The sequence below is a fragment of the Brassica napus genome, chromosome C8, assembly GCF_020379485.1.
Source record: "Brassica napus cultivar Da-Ae chromosome C8, Da-Ae, whole genome shotgun sequence".
Taxonomy (NCBI): Eukaryota; Viridiplantae; Streptophyta; class Magnoliopsida; order Brassicales; family Brassicaceae; genus Brassica; species Brassica napus.
This window is the reverse complement of record NC_063451.1, coordinates 45,886,173-45,910,656: the sequence shown is the minus strand read 5'-3', so window position 1 is coordinate 45,910,656 and position 24,484 is coordinate 45,886,173. Positions and strand designations below refer to the sequence as shown.

At 34.8% G+C, this 24,484-nt stretch overlaps 2 protein-coding genes across 2 annotated transcripts; both read right to left on the bottom strand.

Moving 5' to 3' along the window:
- Nucleotides 1–9,336: 9,336 nt before the first annotated feature.
- On the bottom strand, nucleotides 9,337–12,942 carry LOC106415328 (protein NRT1/ PTR FAMILY 8.3). Its single transcript, XM_013855995.3, has 5 exons — nucleotides 12,747–12,942; nucleotides 12,560–12,662; nucleotides 12,263–12,480; nucleotides 11,049–11,608; nucleotides 9,337–10,229 (listed from the first exon to the last, which is right to left on the bottom strand). Exons 1-5 carry the CDS (start codon nucleotides 12,795–12,797, stop codon nucleotides 9,425–9,427), a joined length of 1,737 nt encoding a protein of 578 aa, XP_013711449.2. The 5' UTR covers nucleotides 12,798–12,942; the 3' UTR covers nucleotides 9,337–9,424.
- A 163-nt stretch (nucleotides 12,943–13,105) lies between these two features.
- On the bottom strand, nucleotides 13,106–18,869 carry LOC106415327 (valine--tRNA ligase, mitochondrial 1). The gene is made up of 21 exons (XM_013855994.3): nucleotides 18,656–18,869; nucleotides 18,504–18,569; nucleotides 18,157–18,219; nucleotides 17,894–18,072; nucleotides 17,732–17,804; nucleotides 17,474–17,539; nucleotides 17,303–17,386; nucleotides 17,079–17,156; nucleotides 16,911–16,994; nucleotides 16,667–16,746; nucleotides 16,486–16,543; nucleotides 16,116–16,418; nucleotides 15,858–16,028; nucleotides 15,561–15,760; nucleotides 15,084–15,486; nucleotides 14,736–14,987; nucleotides 14,144–14,644; nucleotides 13,949–14,055; nucleotides 13,755–13,854; nucleotides 13,528–13,676; nucleotides 13,106–13,438 (listed from the first exon to the last, which is right to left on the bottom strand). The coding sequence occupies exons 1-21, from the start codon at nucleotides 18,773–18,775 to the stop codon at nucleotides 13,270–13,272; spliced, it is 3,306 nt and encodes a 1,101-aa protein (XP_013711448.2). The 5' UTR covers nucleotides 18,776–18,869; the 3' UTR covers nucleotides 13,106–13,269.
- Nucleotides 18,870–24,484: the final 5,615 nt, after the last annotated feature.

The following is a 24,484-nucleotide window of genomic DNA, read 5'->3' as shown; positions in this document are numbered from 1 at the left end:
ATACTTTGAAAACTAGTCTACATACAAAATTCATGTGACGTGTAATACAAAGTGGTTCTCTTATATCAGAATATTTGCTTTCGATTTCTCCAATCCTAATTGCTTACAAGAATTACCTTATTGGGATTTGGGATTTACCCAAATGAAAAATTTCCCTAACGGTGTCAAAACTTCTTTTTTCATCACAACTCTTTTTAGACCAGATTAAAAAATGTAAATAACCCAACTGCAATGCTTTGACCTTAAGATCATCATTCTTTTTTTTAGTTTCCTATTTTCTCTTCGTTTTTTTTTTGTTTCTTTTACGTATTTAAACCAACTTTTTTACTTCATTACCCTAATTTCCCTTTTTCATTTTCGTCCATCTCCATTTCATCACTTTTTTGTTCGTTTCTAATAGTTTTTTTTTCTGATCAAATTTCGTTTCTAATAGTTTTATATACGCAGTTTTCATTAAAAATGTAATGATATTCACTACACAAGCCCCTATGCTTCTGCTTCTTTCCTGTCCTCTTACCTTTTCTGATTTCTTGCTGCATGTTGAAAACAAATTTAAATCATTTCCCTACGTGGTAGCCCAGTAAAATTACTGGTTCGTGATTGCAGTAATTCGGATCCCACATTGTTATAGATAAATTAAATTAAAAATTAAAAATAAAATAGAAAGAAGAAGAGGAAGAGAAAAACGTAGGAGGTTGCTTAAAGTAGGAAGGTGGTGGGACGTAAATGTCGTCGATGACGAAATGGCCAAATGGGTATGTAAGTGGTACTTGTACACATCTTCTTGCTGCATGTTGAAAACAATATATATTTCAGTTTTCCCCCTGGGTTTATTCTTTGTTTTTTTGGGGTGTAAATGTTAATACTTCCGTGTAGGATCAAAAACTAAGCAAAAAGTATAGGGTTTAGTAAAATGATTACTGTCATCATTTTTAAAGTAAACAAACCTATATAGATTTTATCAATCAATCCGTTTGTTTGCAGTAGGCGGAACTTATTTGGCATGTTTAACGTATTTTACACCCTTTCTTATGATGTACCAATAATACCTTTTTCAACTGTGTACTATTTAGATCCTAGATATTCAACAAAACTGCATATTCAAGAATTCCAACAAAACCGACCAAAAAGAGAAAGTTGCATGTATAACACTCTACAAAAATCAAACCAAGCCGTAATACTAAAATCAATTAGAGGTGATAATAGAGGTTACGTACGTCCAAAGTAGACCTTTTACCCCATATAAATCACGAATTCTAATGTAAGAATATTTCAAGGAGATGTTTATTGACTTTCAAGATAAAGACTTGTTTTTTTTTTTTGGACAAACAAGATAAAGACTTGTTGTAACACATAAAATACGCTATGATTTTCTTCACGCTGCACCTAAAATCTAGCCGTAGTGTCGTATACATGATATAATACACATGTAAAATATGTACGACATATAAGTCAAAACCCACTTTTATTTTATGCTTTCGAAAATCAAAGTAAATTTTGTGAAATTTAACTTTGATTAAATGGTTAATCAAATAAAATATTTAAATATTGGTTTTACATAGAGCTGTTCAATACGGTAAAACCGAACCGAAATAGACAATATGGTTTGGTTTTGGTATATACCATACAAACCGAATGAATATAATTTTATAAAAACCGTAGGATTTGGATATGGTTTGGTTTATAACCGATTAAACCGAATAAACCGAACAAAATCGATCAAAAGTAGAAACATATAAATATGTATATATTTTATAACGACGCATGAAAATCTATTTGTTATAAAAATTAATTTTTTGCTAATAACTATTACCATATTTTTTACAGTAATAAAGAAGCCATAATTTGTAAAACACTTGAACTATAATTAAGTAACAATTTATCGCAACCGAAGCTTCTTATTTTCTTAGTCTTTTTTTGATCTTTTTGTAAATTTGATGGACAACAATTAGTGGAAATTCTTCACAATTTTTTTCTTGTCTATAAACGAACAGACTTTTGTGTTCAATCGAAAAAGCATGATTTTGATGAACAATAAATATGGAAGAGTAGAAAAAACTTTTCTTTCATGCTTCTGTTTTGTTTTTTATTTATATTTTCAAAATTTCAATTTTTGATTTTAATTTTTAGTTTTGATTATAATATTAGATGATAGAAGCGTTTTTATGTTTGTTCTTTTGTTTAAACATGTAATTTTTTTTAATAAATGACTGTGTTGACAACATGACTCTAAAATTCATATAATATGATCTCAAATTAAATAATTATGTTTTTTGGTATAAAACCGAATAAACCGAAAACCGACGGTATATAAACCGAACCGGTGTAAATATAGATTTAGAATAGTAGTTATATTTTACTAACCGAAATACCGAAAACCCAAAAAAAACGAACCGAAACCGAACCGATATCCGGATTGAAAACTCCTAGTTTTACGCCCAAAAGACATACGAGTTACCTATTATGTATGTAAGATGATCAAGCATTAGCTTTAGGGCCAGTTAAGTTAATAATAATTTAGGGGTCAATTGATCAAAAAAAAATAGGGGTCAGTTGCATTAAAGATCAGTTGGTTCTGATGGTAATTAAACTTGGTATTCAAGGTGCTGAATTCGAACCCATATTTCTATATATTATAACACTACTTTTAGTTATAAAATGGCCAAAAAAAATTAGTTGCTCCTAACTTTATATCAGACACGGCCCTGATCACATGCAAGTTGGTGCGACGAAATTGATTCGGTGGCTACATGTCGCGACATTAGTTAATTGCTCTCTGAAATCATTCTTATGATAACGAAAAATCAAACATGCAATGAATTCCCAAATAGATCCAAAATCAATTTAATGTGAAATTGACCACAGGTCCATATGATTCATGGCTTTTACTACAATCCAACATTCAATAAGAATGATACATATTTGTGTCTATGAGTTGTATATATACATGCAGCTTGACAATAATATAGGATTGTTGAAAAGTTTTGGATTATCATAACAGCTAAATTCTATTTTGATTGGTCAAATTTCTTACCGAACCATTTTATTAGATTTGACCACTATAATAATTATTATTTATTACTCTTTTTTTTTTCAGATTAAGTGTCATTTTAACATTTTTTGTTACAAAAAAATTGTCACTTTACAGTTACAGTACAAATTATATTTACTTTCAACTGAAAATTAATTGAAAACTTCATTGATTTTATAAATAATTTTATTTATCTCAAATACTATTAGTTTAGAAAAATATAATTAATAACAACTTACATATATTTCTACTATTTTTTTAATTTGCGTAGAAAATGTCAAATGACACTTATTTAAAAATGGAAGGAGTAATTGATTTCAATCACAAATATAGCACATACACGAGGGATCTAAATTCGAAAAATATAATAATAGAAAGATGCAATCAACCGAGAGAGTAAAACACCCAGAGAGGGTTTGTTTAAAAGTGTGATTTGAGAATAGGTGGGTCACCAAAGTAACATATTTAATACATAACTTTTCTTCTTAAAACGGTTTAACAAAAGAAACTTTTTGCCAGAAAATATGTTACTGTTACTAATCAAAATAATGAATGGTGACCCGGGAACGATGAGAAATAATGCATTCTTTAACGTTTCTAAAAAATATCACCATTTACAGGAAATAAATTTTTCTTTTCAATTCCTACCATTCTTTTTTTGTAGAGAAATAAAGAACAAAACTATTGTTTGTTAAATTTTAGATGAAACAACTATTCTTTTTCATTTCTGCAATTTTATTCTTTTACGTTCTTTTCCAATTCGTTCCTCTTGTTTTCAAAATGGTCACCAGTCGAACAAGATATATACAATAGTATAGATGTGGCAATGTGAATAAAATTTATGGTAGTGGATGTACATAACAAGCTTAGTAGGAATAAGGACCAGTTAAACAAACAATCCATGATTTTTCTTTCCTTAAAAGAAAAATCATCTTATCCCTATATCTTTAGCTCCCTTGTCCAAATATATCAAACTATGAATTCTAACTCAAACAAAGGGAAATCGCAACAGGTAGAAAATTCAGTGCTATAAAAATTAGTCTAGGTGGCACCCGGACGTCCGCCTAATCGACAAATCATACTTAAATTGGATCTAAGTGAAACATTTTTTTACACTTTTTCAAAAATCGATCTAGACACTCAAAAAATTGGTCTAGTCACCCGATTAATCAATAATTTCATATAAAACGCTTAACGACCGCCTAAAAATTTCTTGATCATTGGAAAAATTCAAGAGAAAGTGTAGGTTCTAAGAGCATCTCCAACCCAACATCAAATCCTCAAATTTTGAGGTTTTGTGTTATTCCAACCCAACCTCAAATTCTCAAAACTATCTTGTATTTTTCGGTCGTTATAGTTATTTCTTTCACAAATATTAGTAATTTTTGTTAAAATCAAGGATTATAATGCAAATAAATAAATTTTAAAATTTTTTTTTTGAAGATTCATGGTTGGAGTAACCAACCCTCAAATCCTCATTTTGAAGTTTTACACCCTTTAAAATGAAGTCTTGGATTGGAGATGCTCAAAAGGCACCACACATGGTTATAATCATGGCAATATAGAGATAATTGAAGAACAACACAAAACTGATTGTGTAGGTTGTAATGTGGCAGGTCAAAAGGAAGAAGGAGAGGGACATAGAATAATAATCTCCCTTTACAGGCTTTATATAAGTTCTCTTATCCACCAACCATTATTGCAATTTCTGAAGAATTTCCTATACAATGCAGAGTGTTCAGGCCAGCCGGTCTAGTGTTTATGGAGCCCCTACAGGAAACTTAAAACTTCTGACAATTCATTTTTACTTCAAATGTAGACAAAAATGATTAAAAAAATCAATGTAAGCCCAACCCGTGACCCGCGGGTTCGGCCCATGTAAACCCATCACAGGGCGGGCTTGGACAAGTCGTTTGATGTCCAGGAATTTGCGAGTTTAGCGGGTCTAACCCAAGCGGGTTTGCGGGTGGCCGGGTCATAACCTATCACGGGTTAGCGGGTTCGCGGGTTGTCCGTAAATTAACTAAAAACCTAAATGTCTGCAGCCTTTTTTTAACCTAATAGTTACGTAACACTAACCACGTTTCCCTGAAGTCTAAAAGCAAAAAACTGCCCGTGAGTTTTGACTGCAACGCGATCTCAAAGGCTGATTCAGAAGGGAGCTATGGATTCTGGGGGTTTCTCAAACTTGATGTCAATAGATTTTGAGACACATGGAGTTCTTGATGCTGCAAACGCTGAACAAGATCGTACCAAATATGATGGATCACAAACATCACAATCTCGTAGAAGAAGAATCATTGAAGTTGAAGAAGAGTCAGATGATGATGCAATGGAAGATGATTATGAACCAGTAAGAGTGAGGGTTTCTGCCAATGCTGAGGGTTATCTAAATAAGAGAAAGAAACAGCATGTTCAGGCTGAGGATGATAATGGCAAAGGGATGTCATCTAAGGCGCATGAGAGAAAGAAACATGAGGGAAAGGGTGATCATGGTGGCAAAGGGAAGCCGCAAAAGAAGAAACAAAAGACTGCTGATTCTGAAGACGAGTCAGGTGATCATGATAAAGGAAAGTCACCGGCTCAGAAACAGAGGAGACAATACTCACCTGTGTGGCAAGATTTTGTAGTGGTTACTAAGAAAGATGGCTCTGAAAAAGCACAATGCAAGCACTGCAAAATTGAATATGCACATGACTCCCACAACAATGGGACTAATGTTATGAGACGACATCTACTGTAAGGCTACGACTGGTGATGTTCGTCAGATGGTGCTCAATGCAAAAGCAAAACTGCAAGCAAGGAAGTATGATCACACTGTTTTTCGTCAGATGGTAGCAAAGTGTATCATTCTGCATGATTTACCATTTTCATACGTTGAATATGAGAGGGTCAGATCTGTTTGGACATACTTGAATGCAGATGTGAAGTTTATCAGTCGCAACACAGCTGCAAAAGATGTTTACAAGTTCTATCAGAGCGAGACAAATATTCTGAAAAAAGAATTGGCTAATCTTCCTGGAAGGATTAGCTTTACTTCTGATATGTGGACGGCAATCACACATGAAGGTTACATGTGTTTGACAGCACACTATGTAGACAGAGACGGGAAATTGAAGAACAAGATTCTTTCGTTTTGTGCTCTACCGCCTCCACATACCGGTTTTCAGTTAGCTATGAAGATTCTTGATGAAATGGAAGAATGGGGTATTGATAAAAAAGTGTTTTCAGTCACACTTGACAATGCTACAAACAATGATTCTATGCAAGATATCTTGAAATCTCAGCTTGTGCTGTGAAATGATTTGGTCTGTGGTGGAGAATTCTTTCATGTCAGATGTTCTGCGCATATCCTCAACCTTATTGTTCAAGATGGACTCAAAGTGATCGGCAATTCCTTGCATAAGATCAGAGAGAGTATCAAGTTTGTCAAAGCATCTGAATCTCGTGAGCTGCTCTTTGCTAAATGTGTTGAATCTTTACGTATTAAAGAGAATGCTGGGTTGCTTTTGGATGTTACTACACGATGGAATTCAACATATAAAATGATTGACATGGCCCTGAAGTATCAAGCAGCGTTTGGTCATCTCAAACTTATTGAGAGGAGTTACAAGTTTCACCCAAGCGAGGATGAGTGGAGAAGATTGAAGGAGATGTGTGATTTCTTGAAGCCCTTTGATGAGATTACTCGCCTCATGTCAGGATCGACATATCCTACTTCCAACTTGTATTTCATGCAAGTGTGGAGAATTCAAAACTGGCTGACACAAAATGAAACAAGTAGAGATGATGTTGTCCGAAGAATGGTTATACCGATGAAGGAGAAGTTTCAAAAATATTGGGAAGAAGTCAGCGACATCTTTGCTATGGCTACAGTTTTAGATCCACGTCTGAAACTAAAACTTGCAGAGTTTTGTTTTGGTAAAGTTGACAAGAACTCTCTGGAAAGAAAGATGAAACATTTGCGTGAAAAACTGCAGACCTTGCTTAGCGCCTATGAGAACAAGGAAACATCGAATTCTCCTTCTGCAGAGACACATGAAGCTGCTCCAGACCAAGTTGCAGAGGATGAAGAAAGTGGAAATTTCAGCAATTATGATGTGAGTTTGCTTTTGATTCTGATTTTTTAACTCTCTCTTAAATAGTGATTTAAACAACACCTTCAGAACATATAATACTTGATTTTCAGGACTTCTTTTCATTCTGCAAAGCAAATGTTGTTGTTAGTGGAAAATCACCACTGGAGATATACCTCAAAGAACCACCTATAGACGGAAAGGTGTTTGCGAGTTTGGATATCTTGGACTATTGGAAAGATAACTCGAAACGTTTTGGTGCATTGGCTTTAGTGGCGCGTGACCTTCTTAGCATACCTATCGCAACCGTAGCTTCTGAATCGTCTTTCAGCATTGGGTCCCGAGTTTTGAACAAATACAGAAGTCGGCTGCTACCAAAACATGTTCAAGCACTGATATGTAGTCGAAATTGGTTAAAGGGATTCGAAGCTTACGAAAATGGTAATATTTTTTATTATAACATCTAATTATGTCTACTATAATGCTTCTTAGTCTTCATTATAGTTAGCTAACTCATTTTGGTTCAAATATGTAGAGGAAGATGAAGAATATGTTGATGATGAGACATTACCATCCTTTGAATCCATTATCGATGAAGAAGATGACGCTTGAGGAGAATCGTTTTATTAGTGTTTCAGTTTAGCTTGTTGGTTTTCATATTTCCATTTAGAATTTAAGTTTGTTCACTGGAATTTATTTGTTGTTGCTTTTGAACTACTACAGTTTGTTGCTTTCATGTTGTTTACGTTGATTTATTGGATTTATGTTTAGAGAACTAACATGTTTTTTAACCTGCAAATCAAATGTTATAAGGAGAATAAACAGGTGCACTTATTTCTTACGAGTTGACAAAACTTAGACTTTGTCTTCTAAAATAAGCATGTGCGTTAGGTGGACTCGTGAAAATATGTGTAGTTTTTTCTGAGTTTGAATTTTTCCTACCTCACGTAGGAAACACAAAAGCACAATTATAAATTAACCAAGATAGATACGAGCAAAGGTCAAAACAGAGGCCCTATTAGTATTAGTATTAGTATTATTAGACATTGAGCAAAGGTCATAACACGTTTTCTTTTGTAGGTAACCCGCGGGTCGACCCGCAAAAAAAGTAAACTAAGCTGGACGGGCTTGGACAAGACATTTCTGGCCGCAACCCGCCACGGGCCAACCCGCACGGGCTGATGAACTGACTGAACCGCTGCGGGTCCGTCCATATGGACGCGGGTCAACCCGTTTGACAACTATGAGTATATATGTTCCCTGGTTCTATATTCTTTTCTTGGAATGCACAACATTATATACAGGTATGAGTTGTTGGAGATAAACAAATCATAAGTTTTCATATCCAGATAAAGGGTCTGAGAGTATGTATCAAACGTTAATATACAAAGCTAATTTAATTGGAGTCCTGGCCAGGCGAATAATTATAACCTTTTACCTAACAAATGATCTCACCAAAGAGAAAATCAGATACTTACCTAATGGTCCAGGGAAAGCGGCAATGAAGTATAATGGGCACTAAGACTTATGTAAAGAGATATCAGAGTGTGCATCATTACATCAAAGATTGAAGGGATACCAAATATATGTTAGATAAACACTTTGAGGAAATGAAAAGGCTGCAGCAAAGTAATTGATGCACAAGAGATAAATACCTTATTTATTTAGTGTTTTATTTAAAGTTTATTTATCATTAAGATAATTATTTCTAATGTTTCAGGGTTTTTATGTTTTCTTATATATAGTCTTTGAGGCTATGGTTTTATGTAATTTATGAATTGATAATTTGATTAATAAAAATTGAGAGTTTTCTCTTTGTTCCTTGTTTTCGGTAGATCATTTGTGATCTCAACGAATTTAAGAAGACATTGATCTTACGCATTCTTAGACTAAATAAGATCTTTGTGATTATTCTACTTTTCCGGGTATTCTCAGAATCAACGGATCTCTAGTTCTATCCTATAAATTCCGCTACATCAGTAATCATGGGTCCAGTAATACTTATTCAAGTTATTGAAATCAGATCAAACGTTTGATAGAAGAAAAAAAAAGAACAGAAAGAAAAAGGAAGATATTTTGTACTAGAGATGGAATATGGCATTTTATGTATACTTGTCTTGCAAAATTGTCAAAAAAAACTTAAACTAAGGTTGGTTTACATTCCTTTGTTTTTTTTGTCTGAAAACATTGCTAACATTAGGTTCGTTTTCGGTTTGAGAAAACAACAAATAAAATTGATGAATTTCTATGGATAAGTTTGATAATTTTATATTCTGATTAGACAACTACAACAAAAACGTGAATAAAAAGTAAAAGTTTATAACGCCTTCTTCTGTTTGTAATTAACAGCAGAGAAAACGTAAACCACCGCATTCAAAATGCTTAAACCGGCCAATAACCAGAAGAAATAATCAAGATGTCCTTCATTAAGATCATCCGTAATCCACCCATCTCCACCGTCCAGGGTCGTGAGATACGTCACCACCGTGAGCAGCAACGAGCTCAAGTAACTCCCAAACGCATTAGTCAACAGTCCCAATGCACAACACAGACTCCTCATCGACTCTGGTGACTGACCATAGAAAAACTCAAGCTGTCCCACGCAGTAGAAGACCTCAGCTGCACCGAGTATGAAAATCTGAGGAACCTGCCACAACACCGTTAAAGAAACAGCTGTTCCTTTTTCCACCACCCCGAGCCGCACCTTCTCAACGATGGCTGCTGATACAATAGAGAAGACCGAAATGACAAGACCTATTCCTATTCGTTGAAGCACGGTGAACCCATTGTCGGTTCTTGTAATAAGTTTGGCGAGCGGGACGTTGAAACGGTCGTAGAGTGGAACCCAAACTAGGACGGTGATGCAGTCGAAGACCCCGAGGATCGCTGGGGGGATCTTGAAAGAGCCAATATTGCAGTTCATGGCTCTTCCTTGTTGGACAAACATTGTGGAGACTTGAGCGTGGAGAGATGAGAAGACGATACCCGACGCCCATATTGGAAGCATTCGGATCAGAATCTTGAGTTCTTCGACTTGTGTAACGGTGCATAGACTCCAAGGACTTAAAATCTCTCCGGAGTTCGCTTCTTGTGCTGATATAACAGCAGCCTTGTCAAGGTACCTACATTATTATACAAATATATTTTTTACATCAAAATATTGTATACCACTCAAGCGATTCCATAGAGTGGTGCATTCATAATAAATGAATGTAGAATATTGTCAGCTGAATGGTTCGTAAGATTTTCATAATTTGTAATAATATAATTATCCATAGTAAAAAAAGTATTATGTAAATCGAACCAAACTAATATCAAAATTGAATGGTATTCAATATAATATTTAAAGAATATTTGAAATCAATTTTTAGTGAGTTTTAAATGTTTTGGATGGATTATGAAGGTTATTATGACTTTACTTATAAACCTCTGTAATCTTATCTAAGAGAATGTTTATCCATAGTTTCTTGACACAAGTTTTTAAGATTAAAACAACTAAAATAACAGAAAGTTAAGAAAGAAAAAATTAAAAAATTCTTAACTAAACATTTCAAGAAACGGTTCCAACACTGACACACATATGTGTCACCTATATATTGGTGATGTTTTATAAATAAAACTGAAAAGTAAATACATTAGTATAATATTAATATTTTTTTCCTTTCAGAATTTTTTAAAGGTTTTCGGCGTTGAACAATGCTCTAACACCATAAGATCTCTCGATTTGATATTTTTAACTAATAAACTATACATAAAACTTTCAAATCACTATAAATTTTCTAAAATCTACCATTTCAAATGTTTTCATTGTTTTTTAAAAAGAATCCTTCATGTTTCAATAACATTAGAATTTTCATTTTAATACAAATGATTTCAAATGTAATTTTGAATAATAAAAAATTCATGAAAATCAAAGATATGATGAAAAGAGAAAGGATTACTTGTAATCATCTGTGTGCTCGAGTTTCCTACTTTGGACGACCACGTAACTCAGGTCTTGTGTTTCAGTTTCATATAGAAGTGTTGTGTCTTCAAGGACTTCGAGATTCATCTTACGAAACGAAGCGACAAGAACTTGACAAATCCGTGTGATGGGACTACCTCTAGGTTTCTGAAACCTATAAAGTGGCGTGCCAAAGAAGAAACAGATGATAGCTAATCCCATGAAGATAGTAGGTATCCCGAAACCTAATCCCCAACCGATATCCTCTTGAACCAACACTAGACCAGACGATCCAAACGACCCGATATTGATACAGAAGTAAAACCAGTTGAAAAAAGAAGACTTTCTCACTCGTTCACTCGAGTCGTTGTCGTCAAACTGGTCTGCACCAAAGGTTGCAACGCACGGTTTGATCCCCCCGGTGGCAAGAGCTATAAGGTAAAGCCCGAGAAAGAATGTTATGTTCTGAGTTCTGGTCGGTGATGGGCAGGAGTCTCCAACGCAGTCAGCGGGTTTCAGGTATGGAACCGTAGCAGAGAGAGTCAGAGCAGACATTCCCTGAACATCAAATAAAGAATGGCAAATTTCCAAAACAGCATTTTAAAAAAGTTTATATTCAAAAAAATAACATTTAATGATAGTCTCAGAATATAACTAATTTGATAAGAAAAACACTAATTTTTTTTTAACTCCCAATTCTAATCTCATCCCACCCCTTTAATACTAAACTCTAATTTCTATGATGATGTAATTGCCTGTGTTACAAAAAAATCAATAAATCAAAACACAAATATAAAACAAAAATGTAATATTATTTTAAGCGTAGTTTTATGTTTTCAATGCATTTAATTTTAGTTTTTCAATTTTAAGTGATATGTTTTCAATGCATTTAATTTTAGTTTTTTCAATTTTATCCCTATTATTTTAGCCCATTAATTATTAATTAACATAATCAAATAAAATAATGTACTGATTAGGAGTAAAAATTAAATTTAATGACTTTCTTAAGCTGTTTGAATAAACTAGAACGGCAAACAAAATAAAACGGAAAGAGTACTGTTTCAGATTTTTTTTCTCTTGTGTGCTAATTTTGTCAGAAAACATTATTTAGTGTTAATTAAGGGAATACCAACAAGAACAAAACAGCATTAAGCACACACACACTCCCAAAAAGACTGGTCCAAACATAGTATAGATAATCATAATACTTACGATGAAATAAATGGAGGAGAAGCAAGCAATGGTCCAGTATCGACCCAAATAAGCATCGGCTACGACGGCTCCAATGAGAGGAGTGATATAACAAGTCCCTTGCCATGTTGTGACGTTTCTGGCAGCAGAAACGTTTCCTTGGTGTAGTTTAGTGGTGAGATAAGTAATGAGATTGATAGCAATGCCGTAGAAAGCCAACCGCTCACAACATTCGTTCCCTGCACATTTTTAATTAAAGAGATCAGTCTCTCATAGCAGTTCAAGACAACGAAAACAAAGTTAAGAAAATGTATTCACCTAGAATAAACGGACAAGCTTTCCAGTTTCCGGTTATGTTCTTTAATGGTGGGTTTCCTTTGATGTCGACTGAACCATCTTCAGCATATAGTTTCAGTTCTTCCTGGTTAATTTGAAAACTTGTTTAGCAAACGCAACTGATATTTGTATCCATACAAATCTTTTATCATAATGATGTTGACTGAACCTGTATTAACACTTGTTCGATGAGGGACTGCTCTTCTGCAACGGAACCCATAGCTTCGTCAGAGAAATTCCTGTTATCAATCACTCACGCTTCTAGCATTTTCAAAATTCTCTATGTAAGACAACTGGTCAAGCCCCAAGTTATAAAGGATCCGTTACAGAACTTGATGATGGCATGCAAGCCACGTGCTTAGTTCTATGCAAACCGATTCTATATCTCTTAGTTATTGTTCCATATGTTTTGCTTTGTTAACATATATGACCCGTAACTTTTCTAATTACAATTATTTCCCTTCAGTAGCCTCCCCGATCGAGCCTAATTACGGCTCATAATAACGATTCAAGTGGATACAAAAAAAATTACCAAAACAAATGGTCTCTTGACTGATCTGTCCACAACTAAACAACGTTTTGTGATAATCAAAAACCGGTTCACAATAACATCAAACTTTGTTTCTCAAACCTGAAATGTTTCAATATGCTTTCGTCCAATGCAGGACAGAAACTGTGACTTTTGTCTTTCACTATTGCTCATTTCCTGTCTCTGCAACGAGACGAGCACTTTCCTTCTCAAAGAAATCGAATTCTTGGAGAATCTTAGCAAGCTTTGTCGCGTTGTCTTCTTTTATGTTTGCTGGGACCTTCTCTTCGTACCCAGACGCGCTCATCACCTTCTGCAACTTCTCCTTTTGTCTGATGAGGCACGAAAATCAAATGTCAGATGAGGACTTACTTTTCAAACATTTTGTTTTGATTCAGTTGATGGGTCTAGAGGGGATTACTTTTGTAGTTCGTCAATCTTGTTTCTGATCTTTTCTTGCTCAGCTTCTGTGTTAATGGCTCTGTTAACTTTGAGATATACCTTGAGGTTCTCGTTCACGGCCTCAACTGCAGATCCAGGTGGGGCTGCGTGTTCTCCCTTTAACAGAACCTATACCAAATCCCCATAGAAACTCAGAAACAGGAAAACGAAACCATAAGAAAGAAACCAAAGGTGGGGCTTGTTTACCTCTAAGGACGATAGATTTGCAAGGGTTCTGATCTCCAACTCGTGAGATTTAACAATCTCAGATGTTACGTTGTTTTCACACAGAGCAAAAGCAGGTAACCTGAAATAAATGTACACCAAATGACCATTATTCGCAAAAAAGCAGGATGGTTACAAAAAGGTCTCGAAATGTTCATTTTCATTCAATAGTCAACCTTTCATTCTTCTGTTTCTCCAGCAACCCAGCCCGAAGTGCCCTCAGGCACTTCACGCTCGCTAGAACGGTTTCCATTTCGGTCTCCACTTTTTCATTTGTCCAATTCTGTGCTCACAACAACACCAAGAGGAAAAGAGAGTTAGAAAACCGAACAAGCTAATAACAGACAAGTCACTTTGATAATCTTACTGACCTCTATTGCAGATGGGTAGTCACATATCATAATAGAAGCCTTCCTTTCAGTGTTTTTGGGTGAAGGCAGCCGTTGCCATAGCTCTTCAGTAACAAAGGGCATAAGAGGGTGAAGCAGTCTCAAACCAGTCTCCAGAGATACCCAGAGAGCATGTTGTGCCTGAGCCCTCTCTGAAGCAAACGCGGGGTTGTCACCAGCAAAATAAGGCTTGATAGCTTCGATGTACACATCGCAGAACTGATATTGCCACCATGCGTATACTGTGTTGGCTGCATCCGAGAACTCAAATGCATTCAGTGACTCCACTGTCTTTGCTATTGCCTTGTTTAGCACAGAGAGAATCCACTGGCAGCTGAATGGCATCGTTTCAGGGCTTAGAGTCAGTGGAGGCGAATAATCATCGCCAAGCCTCATCATCGCAAATCTAACGGCGTTCCACAGCTTATTACACCATTGGCGGTAACCAACCACTCGGAGGATGTCCAAGTTTATTTTGTCAGACTACAAAGAAAGCAAGAGTAGAGTAATATTCTTAGTTTAAAGTTTGAAGGAGAACTTTAGAGGTTGTGAGGCTGTGTGCAATAGATAGTACCTGAGCAGTGTAAGAGACGAGTGCAAAGCGAAGAGCGTCAGCACCACATTCAGAAATACCATTCGGAAAGTCCTTCACTTGTCCTTCTTTGGCAACAACCAGCTCTTTTGGATCCAAGTTGCCCTCTTCTAATCTCTTATGAAGAGCATCAAGAGTTACCCCGTTTATTACTTCAAGCGGATCAATGACATTTCCAAGAGATTTTGACATCTTACGCCCATGTGCATCACGTATCATAGGATGGAAATAAACCTACAGCAACCAAAACGAATAGGTTTTGGTATACACGGACAGTCACAAGATAAGACTTGGATCGAAAAGGATTGATTTAACTAAAACTTTATGTACCTTACTGAATGGAACATCACCACCTAGTTTCATTCCCATCATAACCATACGAGCAACCCAAAAAAAGAGAATATCGTGTCCAGTTTCTAGGACAGATGTTGGATAGAAAGCTTTGAAGTCTTCAGTTTCATCGGGCCATCCCAGAACAGATAATGGAAAGAGCCCAGAAGAAAACCACGTATCAAGTACATCCTGATCTTGCGTCAGTTCAAACTTTTTCCCAGAAAATTTATCAGCAGCCTCTTTACGAGCTTCTTCCTCGGTTCTAGCAACAACCCAATGGTCGTTGTACGCACCAACCTCCTTGCGCTCATCTTCCTCTAGAGCGGCGTACCATGCTGGAATCCGGTGGCCCCACCAAAGCTGTCTTGAAATACACCAGTCACGTATGTTCTCTAGCCATCTGTTAAGGTCCATATGATTGTTTATATATGGGGTAGTAATAGAACCATAGAGTAAATGACAAATGAAAGCAACCTTCTCCATTCTGCAGTGTACTGCTTTGGTACAAACTCGAGCTTCTTGTTCTCATCATTGATAGCAACATCGAGAGCCTCCTTTCCAATCACGCTGCAATTGACGTACCATTGAGGTTTAATCATAGGCTCAATAACGTCACCGGTTCTTTGGCAAAGTCCAAGCCTCATTTCATTGTTTTGGGCCCCTCTGTAAAGCCCCTGGAACATATATATATTAACGAAACAGTTAAAGTACATCTCTGTACAAACAATATCTCCTCAAACGAAACAGTTACGTGAAGTACTAATAAATTACCTTCTTGTTCAGAGCTTCAAGAACTGCCTCACGGGCTGCGAAGCGTGGCATCCCTGTGAAGTCAGACCCGCCATTTGTGTTGATTTTTCCATCATCAGTTAATATGTTTATAAATTCAAGATCGTGACGCTTTCCGACCTCACAATCATTGGGGTCATGGGCAGGAGTAATCTACAAAAGAAGAATAAAAATACTTTGATGCAAGAAAAACCAACTAATAGGAGCAGAAACATATTCAAATGTATAAAAAGCATGTACCTTAACACAGCCAGTACCAAAGTTTGGATCAACAAGTATTCCATCACAGATGATTGGTATTTTCCGTCCATTAAATGGGTGCACAGCAAATTTCCCATGAAGATGCTTGTATCTTGCATCATCAGGATGAATAGCAATGGCAGTATCCCCAAGCATTGTTTCCACCCTTGTAGTGGCAACAACAACCTCTCCCAAGCCTCCCTCCAGAGGGTAAGCAAATGACGTAAGAAGACCAAATTCTACTGGCTTGTCATAGCCAGGAACATTTAGTAGCGTTTTTTCTTTAATATCGATATGCTCCACCTACATAAACAAACTCCGCATAAAAAGGAAGCCATCCAATAATATAGTCTAACAATTGTTGACTTACCTCAACGTCAGATACGGCTGTTCTCAAAACACAATCCCAATTAACAAGCCGAATGTCCCTGCGCAAGTTATGGTATACGTTTCAGTTAATGGTGCTTTCTTACAACGAGTTAACTGACAAAGTAAAAAAGAGCACCTTTCCTGTTTTTTATATATTCCTGTTTCTAAGGATTTTTACATACCTATAGATAAGCCCTTCCTTGTATAACCGTACAAAGCCCTCAGTAACAGCTTTTGATCTTGGTTCGTCCATTGTAAAACACTACAAAATACAAGCGTAAACAAATCTGTTATATAAATAGCCACAGATACAGGCGACGATAAAAGGTCCATTTACATATAAGTTTACCAAGTTGCTAAAGAAATTAAACATTGCCAATTTTCCATAACATTTGTCCAAGATAGTGTCCGGTCACTGAATTTTACCTCACGAGACCAATCAAGAGAAGCTCCTAGACGCCGAAGCTGTGTCAGAATCGTGCCACCATGTTGGTTCTTCCACTTCCATACCTTTTCCATGATCATACATGAACCACAAATAATTTTTTAAGCAATGGAAAATGATTCATGAGCGTAATTTTGTTTTCAACTTACTTCATTTACGAATTCTTCCCGGCCAACGTCATGCCTAGTCAATCCTCTTTCACGCATGAGCTTCTTTTCAACCACAACCTAGAATGTACATCCAAATAAATAGCATAAAACAATGTGCAAAATAAAATATTCTACAACCATGCCAAACATGGAGTTTTATACTATATACTGAATTTTACTAATACGGACATGATAGAGAGAGAACAACGATGTAAATGGCGAACCTGTGTAGCTATACCAGCATGGTCCATCCCGGGCACCCACAAAGCATTATACCCAGACATTCTCTTCCAACGAATAATCGTATCCTGCATCAGAAAATTTCAAGCCGCTAATCATCAGAAGGAGCAATAATAGACAGAGAAATACTACCATTATGTTAGTGCAAATGAAACCTCAATGGCAGATGTTAGGGCATGGCCAATATGCAAGGCTCCAGTCACATTTGGAGGAGGAAGAACCTGCAGAATCAGCTAGATGATTAAAGGAAACCCTTACAAGAAAAAAAACAGAACTGTAGTTAATAATTTCAAATGCTATAGATTTTCTCAGCTGAATTTCGTTGGACATTTTAAGTAATAGAGAAGACAATTAACAAAAGGTCTAACTAATCCAGAATGAACGTGAATTCAAGAATCGAATAAGGTCCTTACAATAACAAAGGGAGGCTTGGAACTCTTAGCATCCGCCTTAAAAAGGTCAGATTTCTCCCACCAAGCATACCATCTAACCAAATCGAACAATAACACATAGGTTATGTAGAGCAATATTTACAGGACAAATGAACACCACGCCTCAAATCTCAACACACTTACGATTTCTCAACGGCAGCAGGACTGTATTGCTTAGCCATCTGTGAGGAGAGCCTTTTCTTATCACCAAGAGGAGTTTCAGGGTCCACAAAATCCGCAGGATTCTCATCTGACGCGTCTCGTTTGGAACTCTTCTTTGCGCTCTTTTTAGGGGCACTGGTTCCATCTTTCGCCTGTTTCGCCTACACCATGATTTAAACAAAACAAAAACACTAAGGATGTACCTTTCACCCGAGATGCATAACTCGAGTTCCTTTAGAAACTACCTTTAGTTCTGCAAGCTTCGCTTTCTCCAAAGCCTTTAGCTTCTTCAACTCCTTTTCTTTAGCCTAGAAAACGTTGTTTACAAAGCACTTTTAAAGTAAAGTGTTGCATTGAAATGTGCACACAACAATGCCATACAAACAAAAACACTTTGATTCTGATATAGCAAAGATGATTGATCAGACTTTCCTATCTAAAGAAAACAAACACATTCGATCTATCTACCTACGTTCTCATCAAATTCAAAGTTTCGAATGATCATCAAGACATAGTGAGAACATTGCATCACTATCCAATCTCTACGCTGATTGAAGATCTTTATGAGAAATTGGAGGGAAAAAAGTCAAACCTTGTCGTCTTTCTTCTTCTTCCGCTCAAGCTCCTCTTCAGTGAGGATCTTCTTCTCTGCTTCGGACTGCGAATTCAAAAAACAAAAACAAATTGGATTCTCAAGACTTGCAAACAATTCAAGAATCAGGCGATGATGATTATCCCGCGTACCATTGTTGCGGAACCGTGAAAGGAGCGACGTAGTAGATTGGTAGGCGAGGGAGAGGAGAAGGTGGAGAGATAGCGAGATAGAAATAACGGCTTGGCTCTCCTGAGGAAGAGCAGTGACATACACACCAACGAGATTTGCGTCCTAGGGCTTTATTGAAACTCTTTTCTTTTTTTTTATTATTATTGACTGATTGATGCTAACAAAAAGAAAAATGAAAATTTTGATTTGAGATTTGGGTTTGTAAAACGAAGCGGGCGTTATCGTTTTCAGCCCAGTGGGCTATTGAATTACAAAGTGTCGTTTTCTCAAGAGAAAAAGGAAAATTGTATTCAAAAGAAAAGGAAATATCTAGTCGGCTAGTTTTAAAAAATGAAATATTATATCGACTCTCCCTGTTTTTTGTTTTCTAAAAAGAAAAGCACATATCTAGTCGGCTAGTTTTTTCAGAAATATATATATATATATATATATATCGAATCTCCTTGTTTAAAAAAATTAAATATAATCCTTGTCGTTTATTGTCGTATATTGTATACTTATTAATTATATCATAATGTAAGAAAACCTAGGTTGAAATCTATCCCCACCAAAACAAATTGTTTAAACAGAGTATTAGTATATAATTAATCTCAAGATTCTACAACAGATTTTGAAAATCATCTCGGACCCATACAAAACAAAAGATGTTTATATCATGGATCAATCATATAATCTCTCTATGTATCAATATAAGTGGGCTTTAAGGTTTTTTCAGATTAAAAAAAGTACGAATTTTTATACAATTTACTTTGATTACATAATATATTATTAAATAAAACTTGTTTAAACATTAAAAAGATAGTATTTTGTAATTGGTCAGAAAATTAAAATGCTGTTAAATTTTATCTAGAATAGTGAGAACACCAATTATTTTGAAACAAAAATTTTGTCTTTAAACACTACTGAAAATGATACGGAAGGAGTATTAGATATTGAATATTTGCTAGTATTTTCAGTGCTGTGTTCGCGGTTTTACAAAACATAACTATTTCTGAAATCATACAATTAAGTAGACGAGTGTCAGGGTTGAATCAAGCTAGTTTTGTTGGGTCTAAACAGTAGAATGCCGCAAGTTTCAACTATGTTGTAGGGCATGTTTTGTATTGTTATAGACTTCCACACACAAAAAAAAATACTACTACTATATTGTCAGCTAAACTTTAATTGATAGTCTTCCCTAAAAACATAAATGAAACATGAGAAATTTAAAAAGCCCTTTGTCAAAAAAAAAAACATGAGAAATTTACCCAACTTATAATCGTGAGATTAATATAATACACACAATCTCTGTTTATGGATCACTCTCAAGAAAACCAAGTAAATCGCAATCATCCGATTCGACTAATAGGAGTATATGTTTGAGTTGAATTATCGTAATTTGTAGAATGTCTCAGACCTCAATGTGCGTTGGATGGACCATTCAAAGTCGAATTTAAAGAAGAAGGCCCCACCAATGATACGATTGCAATCTTTACAGTTTTCCAAATAGGCCCCGCCGGCATGCATACCTTTGGGCCCACCGAAATTCGTATGCCGGCTATATGCATTGCCATCGAGACAAAAGACAAATGTATTTCCTTTGTCGCGCTAGTAGACATTGAGGTTATGATTGGCGACAACTGATTCGCGGATTTCAAAGCGGTATTTCGAAAACCGCACTCGGTTCACCATTCACACTATCTTGTTTTCAAATGCGTTTTTTTGTATACAGTAAAACAAAAAACGCACTTCAAAAAATAACAGAGAGAATAGGCTTATAAAAGCAATAACGCTTCTCAAAAGCAGACCGCATATATTAACCAGCGGTCCAATGAAATCCGCACTGGTCAATAGCTTTTTTCTTATTTTCGATTTTTAAAATAATATTTTAACTCTATATAAATACCTATTGGACAATACTATACTAACATTCATTCTACACCTAAAAAACGTAACATTTTTTGATTCAACCGTTTCCAATATTTTTTTTTCCTGAACTGACTCAAATAAATTGTTTTTTCCTATGTTAAAAAGTAAAATTAGTTATAAAATTAATACTAATGCACTGAATTTAAATTAAACTGGAAATATGTTAAATTTCAACTAAGTAACGTTATATATACTAATACACATACATATTATTGTTATACTGTTAAATTAGTTATCTTTTAGTAAATTTATATAGTAGCTATGCATTCTAAATAATGCAGTCAATCTTATTGTAGTTAATTGAAAATTTAATAGCGATGTGCACTTCTATATCAAATACCTAAAATATAAATTATATACTAATTCTTTTAGTTAAATTTAGTTTAAGTAAAATTATTAATAATCTTTACAATATTTTTAAATTTGTATTTTTAAATAATTTTAGTAGCTAAATTTATATGAACATAAATGTAAATTAAAAGTTTATTTAAAATTATGTATAAAACAATTATGATATTATTGCACGTTGGTGGGTTATGCGGGGCGGGTTGACCCGCTCCACGTAATCCTACTTTATCATGATACTGCTGTTCTGGCAATTTATACGACACGCGGAGAACAAATGGTGCAAATAAGAGATAATATTGCAAATATGTTGTGAGAAAATCAAAATATTCCATAATGTTTTTTTTGTATTTTACTTTTTTAATATGTATGTAATTTAAATTTTTAATTCAGATAAATTTTGGTATTGAAATTTTCTAAATAAGGAAAAAAAACATCAATAACAGTAAATAAATTATTTTAACTTTAAACTATATTGATTTCATTGATATTTTTGTTTAATATTATTTTTTTTATTATTCAATTCCGCAAACTATACATGTTCACCAATCAACACAATTCCGCACCGCTAATTTTGTCAAAACCGCACTTGTCCCGCAAACCGCACGAACCGCAGTTAGACCGTACCGCACTTAAATTCCGTCCCGCTAATATTACCAATTCCGCGGTCACCATTCGGACCCTGAATTTAAAACCACACTGTATAAGATTAGACTGATAAAATGCCAAGTAATTCTCCCCTTTCGAGAATAATTATTCGTAGTGTGTGGCCAGCTACTACTATAATCATATAATCCAATGAAAAACATAAACTTCGAACACTTACCATCTCAAAACAGAGCTAGTAATTACTAATTAGTATGCTTCGGCCTATTATTCTCATCATATAGAAGTATATGGTACATAAAAGAAAAAAAATGTGCAAATTATAAATAACAAAATATTGAAAAAAACATTGAAATAAAGGTATCTAATGATGGAGTAAACGTGATAGGTGTGATATGACCCCACGATGTGGAAGGAAATTAAAATAAATAAACCTTAGAATTTGTTCCAAAAATACAAAAACCATAGAAAAAGTACCTAATAATAGAAGAACAGGTTGTTCCCCAAATCCTAAAGCAAAAACTATTTTGAAGAATATACATACAAAGTTAAAGCTGCAAATTTGAAATCCTCTTATGTGTATTTTTTTGGGTCAACAACTCAGCATGCGTGATCTTGATAAACCATCTTTCTTTACTTCATTTTCTGGTACATTTATATATATTAGAGGCTTTTCATTGTATTTACAAATTACATTATTTCTTTTGAATGTCAACATTTCACGTAACACACATTCGGATTCAATTATGTTATTTGGAAACAAAGTTAATTATATAATTAAGGGTATAGCCTTGATATTTTTTTATCCTTTTTACCTCTTTCGTTTTATGATATTGTCGAACTCGAACCTATTGTCGAACCCATTATCTTTAATTTTACCATGTTGCAAATTTATATGTCTATCTATCCGTCTATTTAAACTTAAAAGCCGAGTTCACGGACAATATTTACATTTAGCGATAAGTTGCTTTCGCAGTCTGAGCCCATCATAAATATATTATAGATGCTATCTCATTGTATGTGTACAAACCAAAAATAAAATAGCTTCTTATTACTTTGTTAATCGTACTAATAGTCTAGTACGTAACAGGACTAAGAAATCAAGTTATAGATCATCGTTCTCTCTCTTCCATGAGTAACATGCACGAGCAGCAATAGAACATAGACATCATGATGATAGTATCATCACCTTTAGCCATTATTCAGTCCCCCATTTACCTAACCCCACTCAAATTTCAAAATGTTAATGTCCATCGTTTTCCATTTTTGTTTTATACATTGGTCAATGTCGATTTGTTTTTTTAATGACCCTGCATATACTTCATTTTGTACACTATGCAAACGATATGCATCGTCATAGTTTCAATTATTCAATTTAATATACTTTTTTGTTTAAGGCAATCTGATATACTGACCAAAGCGTTTACAACATAAGCCATGTTCGTTTCATAGTCGCCGCGTACGGCGGCTGCGTCAAAAAAATGCTCTGTAACAGAGACAAAAATAACAAATTCGGAGACGCAGAAAACCCAAAGTAGTGGCTAATACATTGTCAGAGACGCAGAAACTTCGACGCTGATGACACTGCTTTATTCTGCGTCCGTTATATTGGCTAGTAGTTGCTGCAGTGACTGGAAATCAGTGAATCGTGCTTCACAACTGCTGTGTGTTTCTGTCATTAATGACTTAATTTTTTGACGCAACCGCCGGAGTCAGCGTCGAAGAAACGAACAAGGCTATGGTAGTTTCTGGAAAACATGGTAATTTGTATAAGCATTACCATTATGTCAATTTAATCCTGCTTAAATGTGGTATACATATTGCATGGAAAGGTAAATACATACCATATTGTTCAGTATTCAGTCTAGCAAACATAATTTTGGACCAAATGATCAGTCTCTACAAATTATACACCTGTACATATCTAAAAGCACACTTACTTGTCTAGTTGTTTTCAGCATGCATATATGTACGTTTGTAATATTTTGGTTTTGTAGTCTATGAAATGATTATTTTGGTCAAATGAAATGATTTTATATCATTCGATTTCATAGCAATGAATGAGTTTGACTGAAGATCACATATATATACAGTGGGGGAGCTAGCATGTCTTAGGTGGGTCAAATGACCCATGTGATTTTTTGTAAAAAAAATTTTACATGTATTTCTTACGGAAAATATGAAGAATTTAGCTTATTGACCATGGTAAAACATATGTTTTATATCTATTTGACTTCTGTAAAAGATTTTTCTCCCTCCGCCACTGTGTATATATATATAACACTGATGAGTGATAAGGAGTGATAAAGACGTAATACAACCATTATTGTTACCCCATAAAAGCATCCCTATTAGAGGATGCAAAGAGAGGTTCACACGGTTTCCAAGAAAAAAAATTAATATAATAACTTGTTTTTTATGAACCTATATCACTTGAGCTTGCTGGGATAAATCTTTATAACACTGTTCGCAGACTCCACTGACACGTGACGGTCCGCGATTGGTTAGTTTATTAATTTTAAATAAAAAAAATCAAACGAATAAAAAAAAATTATAATAATCAAAAATTGATTTTGGGAATCGAAATTCGGAGAGTTCACCAATGGAGGTGCTCTAACACTAACTCTGGGGTTTATATTAAATTACAACAAAACAACATGGCAGACTACGTAGACTTCATTTTTTTGAAAAATAGACTCACTTATTTTTTTTTGGAAAAATAGACTTCATTTTTAATGCTTTTTACTTGTTGATTTTGATGATTGTAGAATTCTTAAAACAATGCGGTTTAATGGGAAACAGTATAGTATAGCAAAATGATAATTTCACCATCTCACGAATAAACAATAATATTATATTATTTTGGCTGATATTAATCTTCATGACACACCATCCAACCATTATTGTTATTTGTCTTTTCTTTAGAGTTG